Here is a 5,665-nt window from a genome sequence, read left to right as displayed (position 1 = left end):
AAGAAGTCATAAACATATACATATCATGATCAAGTGGGGTACAGCTCAAGAATACTGAGGATATAATTTAAGGCAATTCATGAAATTTTTATTTACTTATTTTTTTGAGACAAAGTCTCACTCTGTTGCCCAGGCTGGAGTGCAGTGACACGATCTTGGCATACTCCAACCTCCACTTCCCAGGTTCAAGCAATTCTCATGCCTCAGCCTCCCCAGTAGCTGGGATTACAGGCATGCACCTCCACACCTGGCTGATTTTTGTATTTTTAGTAGAGATGGGGTTTCGCCACTTTGGCCAAGATGGCTTTCAACTCCTGGCCTCAAGCGATCCACCCACCTTCACCTCCCAAAGTGCTGCAATCCACCATGTCAGGCCACAACTTATGAAATTAATGGACAAAGAGAAAAAAAGCACATGATTTTGACATTCAATACTTAACTTATGGTCAACCTTAGCAAACAGAGATTAGAGATTTTTCTTGATTTATTGAAGGATACATTCTAAAAACTTACTGGATGCATCATACTTAATGGAGAAACTTTAGACACATTCCCTTTTATTCCTCTCCCTTCTTCCTATTATCTCAACTACCATATGCTGAGAATGGCTACAAAGAAGGGGCTGTCTATCAGCCCTAGATTAATTGCTCATCTGCAGATTGCCTTTATGGTAAAGAAAAGTAAACTATCTTGTCTAAGCCATTATTCTTTGGATTTTCTGCCACAACCAGCCAAAGTAAATCTTAATTTGTGCACCCAATATCGCTTACACTATTTAATATGGTACTAAAAGTCCTAGACAATGCTACAACTGAAGAAAAAGAAATAAAAAGTGACAGGATAGATTTGCATACAATATGACTAACTACTTCGAAAGAACAGAATCAACAATGAAGTATTAGAAATAACAAGGGCATCTTACAGAAATCATCAGCTTTCCTCTACCCCAGCAAATACCAGCATGAAAAGTATTTTTTTTAAAATAAGATAATGACCTGTAATCCCAGAACTTTGGGAAGCCAAGGCAGGTGGATCACTGGAGCCCAGGAGTTCAAGATCAGTTTGGGGAACATGGCGAGACCCCCATCTCTACAAAAAATTAGCTGGGCATGGTGGTGTGTGCCTATAGTCCCAGCTACTTGGGAGGCTGAGGTAGGAAGATCACCTGAGCCTGGGGAGGTCGCCACTGCACTCAAGCCTGGGTGACAGCAAGACCCCGTCTTGAGAGAGGAAAAAAAAAAAGATAATGAAAATGACTGAAGTACCTAGGGATTACTTGAACAAAGAATACATAAGACCTGTATTTCCATTTATGAAAATGAAAGATTTTTATGCTCTTTACATGAATTTCAAAATATTCTCTACACAGGTCTTGGATGAGATGACTACTTACAAAGACAATTTTCCCCAAATTCACAGAGAAGTTCAGTGCAATATCAATCAAAATTCTTCTTGTTTTTGAGGGACTTTGATAAAACTTTTTATATAGAATAAAGCCCCACAAAGGATTAAATCAACTTTGAAAAATCAGTGCAAAGAAGCTATTAAGACATTATATAAAGCCATAATAATAAAAACAGTAAGGTGCTTCCACAAGAATGTGCAAACAGACCAATGCAACAAATTACATTACTCAAGACAGATCCATGTACCTGAGGGAACCTGAAATGAGATAAGGTACCACAGATCAATAAAGAATGGACCATTTAAGAGGTGGTACTGGAAAAACTGCCTACTATATGGAAGAAAATAAAACCAGAGCCTACCTTATGCCATATTCAAAAGTGGAGTCTAGACGGATTAAAAATCTAAATGCAAAAGGTAGAACTATAGATTAAAAGATAAGGCAAAAAAGGTAATGTTAGCACATAAAAATTAGTAACAGACATCTACTCTTAAGGGAATTAAGTAAAATGCAGTGGACATGCACCATGATGCTCTTGCCACCAATTAGAAATAAAGCAGTAACATATACATGGCAATACAGACAGATGTTAAAAATACAGCACTACTGGCCAGTTGCGGTGGCTCACGCCTGTAATCCCAGCATTTTGGGAGGCCAAGGCAGGAGGACTGACTGAGCCCAGGAGTTTGAGACCAGCCTGGGCAACTCAGAGAGACCCTGTCTCAAAAACAAAAAAATTTCCACAGAGTAAAATACAAAGCTCAGGAAACAGAAAGAAGACTGTGGCACTATGCCATGTGTGCCAGCTGAAAACACACTCAAAACAATACTTCATTATTTTCATTTTCTATGAAAATGTATCCATATATTTTCTATGGCATGTATCATAGAAGGATACATATCAAACACGACAGAGCAGCTACCCACAGGGGTGGGAATTGGGAATAAAAGTGAAAAAATAAACATGGTAAGAAGAAGCCTTGTGCTGACCTATGACAGAAACCTACCTTAAACTGGACAGTATGATGAACTCAAATCTCTGCACTTGAGGGCTTTTAGAAGTCGATGGTTTTACTTGGTAATAAAGTTTGAACAAAGTATGTATGTCAGCTAATCAAACTCAGAAATGGCCACAGGGCACTTCTAGTGAATACCATCCAAAAGCAAATGTCCTTCAAAAAACATTTCTTTTTTTTTTTTTCTACATGCACTTAGGGCATATTCAAAAAACATTTCCAGTGAAAGTCAAGACTGAATAACACTAGGTGATGACCTTATCTCAAATTTGGGCTCACTTTTCAGAAAACAAAATATTACAATTCTACGTTTTTAAAAGGGGTGGTGGTAGAAGAAACTCTTTGTAAGACATTTCAAAAATTATTTTCTCTCTTTTTATTTTTTATTTTTTTTATTTTTTATTTATTTATTTTTTTTTGAGACGGAGTTTCGCTCTTGTTACCAAGGCTGGAGTGCCATGGCGTGATCTCGGCTCACCGCAACCTCCGCCTCCTGGGTTCAGGCAATTCTCCTGCCTCAGCCTCCTGAGTAGCTGGGATTACAGGCACGCGCCACCATGCCCAGCTAATTTTTTGTAGTTTTTAGTAGAGACGGGGTTTCACCATGTTGACCAGGATGGTCTCGATCTCTTGACCTCGTGATCCACCCGCCTCGGCCTCCCAAAGTGCTGGGATTACAGGCGTGAGCCACCGCGCCCGGCTATTTTCTCTCTTTTTATAAAGCTATTAACTCTTGACTCTTAATAGAGGCTTTCTATGAGAATTAGGTCTGCTTTTCTAGGCAATCTTCAAGTGTCATGGCTGGGTCATCTGCCTCGGAATCACCTGGCTGGCGTGGGATCACTGAATTTTACTCAGGATTTCTGAATTTTACCCAGTGTTCCAGCTATTCCTTGTTCATAGCAGAGTTGAAGAAATAACTGAGAGTTTCCATTCCAAGTAAGTATCATGCCAACTGTAGCCCACACAGTCCCTGGAGTCTCCCACTATCTGACCTGGCTTGTTCCCTAGTGGTCCTGGGCAAATTCTGACTCTGATGGCACCATTCCCACCCATCCCTCATACCCCAAGCTATAGCCCCAACCTCAACCTCTGCTGCTGCTGCTCCTCCTCCTCCTCCTCCAGTGGCTGGCATCACCTTGCTAAATGGTACCACACAAACATATCAAGGTCGCCCAAGCTGGAAATGTGGGTGTCAGTTTTGATTCCTCCCTTTCTCCTGATCCTTTCCTACCCTCCCATCCAACCATGGTACCCACCAAGCTGTTCTTAACCACCTGTAAACTGCATGGCCTCCCTGTGACACCCTGAGTACTGAGAAGGATGCATCTCATGTCTCATTCATCACTGCATTCTCAGAGCCTAGCACAAGTCCTGGCTCACAACAGGTGCCAAATACGTCTGCTGAAAAGAAACCCATCTGCTGTGCTGTTTCCTCTACCCAGAAGTCCCATCCTAGCACCTTCTTGGATCGATTCTCACATAGAGGCAAGCCTAGGCTGTTTGGAAGACTGGAACAGATAACTCACCGTCTTTCATACTCCATGTCCTGATAGGACCTTCGGGGGCTGCTGGGGCCCCTCCTCAGCCGCTGGCTCCGTTTCACTTCCCAGCCACCCCCGCTGCTGCTACCATGATCTGCCAGCCTGGGTGATTCTTCCTGCAGGGACTCTGGGGAAAGTGAAGGGAAGAAAGGGGTCAAAGCAGTTGGGACAGAGAGGGCCTCCTTGAGAAAGACTGTTGTCAAGGCTCTCCGCCTTGTCTTCCAGATCCCAGCACTCCTGTGCATCATAATGTGAAGGTACCGCATACTTAGCCTGCTCCTTCCTTTCCTCACAAACACGAGGCTAGAGCCCACTGCCCTAGAAAACAGCAAGGCCTTCGGCAGACAGAGGGCATCTTGGAGAAAGACCTGGCAAGGCCACACACGGTGTGATCAGGGCTTTGCCACCTGAGACAGGTAGAGAAATTCAAGCGTGGGGATGCATCCAGGGTGGGGGTAGGGGACTCTCAGTGCTGAAAGTCTTGCTGACATTCAGCACATCAGGCAAGATCTGACAACAACGGGGACCCCACGCACGCACCAGGCTCCTTCCATGGGCCCCAAGGTACCATCTCATCCTCCCAAGAAGCTGCTGGCTGCCCCCTTTAAGGAAGCAAAAGACCATGAAAGGCTCTTGGGGGTGTGTGTGAAGGGGGTAACTTGGCAACGAGACAGCTGCCACCTCCCTGGGCTCCTGGCCAACACAGCCTTGGCCCTCACACAGCAAATGGCTCAGCCCTGAGCCCTGTCTCTTATGTGCAGCAAGGTCCCAAGGTGATTCTCTCCCCAGGGCTCAAGCCTATTTTCCACAGGCAAAAGGGGCCCTTTTGGAGGCTGTTCTGAACCACTGTGCTCTACTGGGATGGAGCAACAGCCACTTCATCCAACCCTCAGGGCTATGGTGAGAACTTAGGGAGTCCTGAGAACCGTGTGACCCAGCCAGAGGTCAGGATGAATCCCAGATCTTCGGGCCCCACCCTATGAATAGGAATCAGGTAAAGCTAGGCAATAATAGCACCTGCCCAATTCTAGGTTGCTGCCACACCTTTGCTCTATGCGCGCACACACACACTCCAATTTTCTCTTCCTCCTCAAGCCACAGGGAACCCGAGTTACCTGCTCCCAGGTGGGCAAGAGTTAGAATCACACCAGAGGCACTGGCGGCTGAGAGCCAGATACAAAAACCCTCAAGAGACTCTGGCAAAGTGGCCAGAGTCACACAGTAACATCTACCACAGCCACGGGCCAGTCACAGACACGAGTCTCAAATAACTACGGGCCCACATCAGAGAAGGAACCCACAATAAGGGCCACAATTGCACACACTGGGTCCCCTTTCCATGGATGAGCATCAGTGTCACAGATATGAACTCCCCGAACTCCCCAAAAGAAGCGGCAATGAGTCACACACACATTCCCTGAATCCCCCTCTCCACCCAATGTGACTGGGTTTGGGCCAGTCACAAGACAGTCGTCCCCCCAGCCCCGCCCCATGGATAAGGACCAGAGTCACAGACACACACCCCCCACCAAGGGTAAAGACCAGAGTCACATCCTACCTCCAATCCTCCAGGAAGAGGGACCAGAATCACAGAACATTTCCCAGTGGACCAATACACACCAGAGTTAACACAGAGCAGCATCCCTCTCCCATGCACAAACTCAAAGTCGCAGACAACCGCTTCCCCACGAAGAAACTTC

General features: G+C 45.3%; 1 protein-coding gene across 11 annotated transcripts in view; it reads right to left on the bottom strand.

The window, feature by feature from the left end:
* The window catches only part of RBM10 (RNA binding motif protein 10), a 37,816-nt gene that overhangs the window by 31,460 nt on the left and 691 nt on the right, over positions 1-5,665 (bottom strand). For 6 of the 11 annotated variants that reach the window (XM_017517766.2, XM_017517762.2, XM_017517770.2 and 3 more), the window contains exon 2: positions 3,951-4,092. In XM_017517766.2, coding sequence (XP_017373255.1) covers positions 3,951-3,967 — 17 coding nt within the window. In that variant the 5' untranslated portion in view covers positions 3,968-4,092. Of the gene's footprint in view, positions 1-1,766; positions 1,809-3,950; positions 4,093-5,665 lie in introns of all 11 variants that reach the window. The other 5 variants (XM_017517763.2, XM_017517760.2, XM_017517761.2 and 2 more) reach the window with 1 other exon arrangement.

Source organism: Cebus imitator, unplaced genomic scaffold (assembly GCF_001604975.1).
Source record: "Cebus imitator isolate Cc_AM_T3 unplaced genomic scaffold, Cebus_imitator-1.0 Scaffold647, whole genome shotgun sequence".
Classification (NCBI taxonomy): domain Eukaryota; kingdom Metazoa; phylum Chordata; class Mammalia; order Primates; family Cebidae; genus Cebus; species Cebus imitator.
This window is presented reverse-complemented; position numbering and strand designations above follow the sequence as displayed.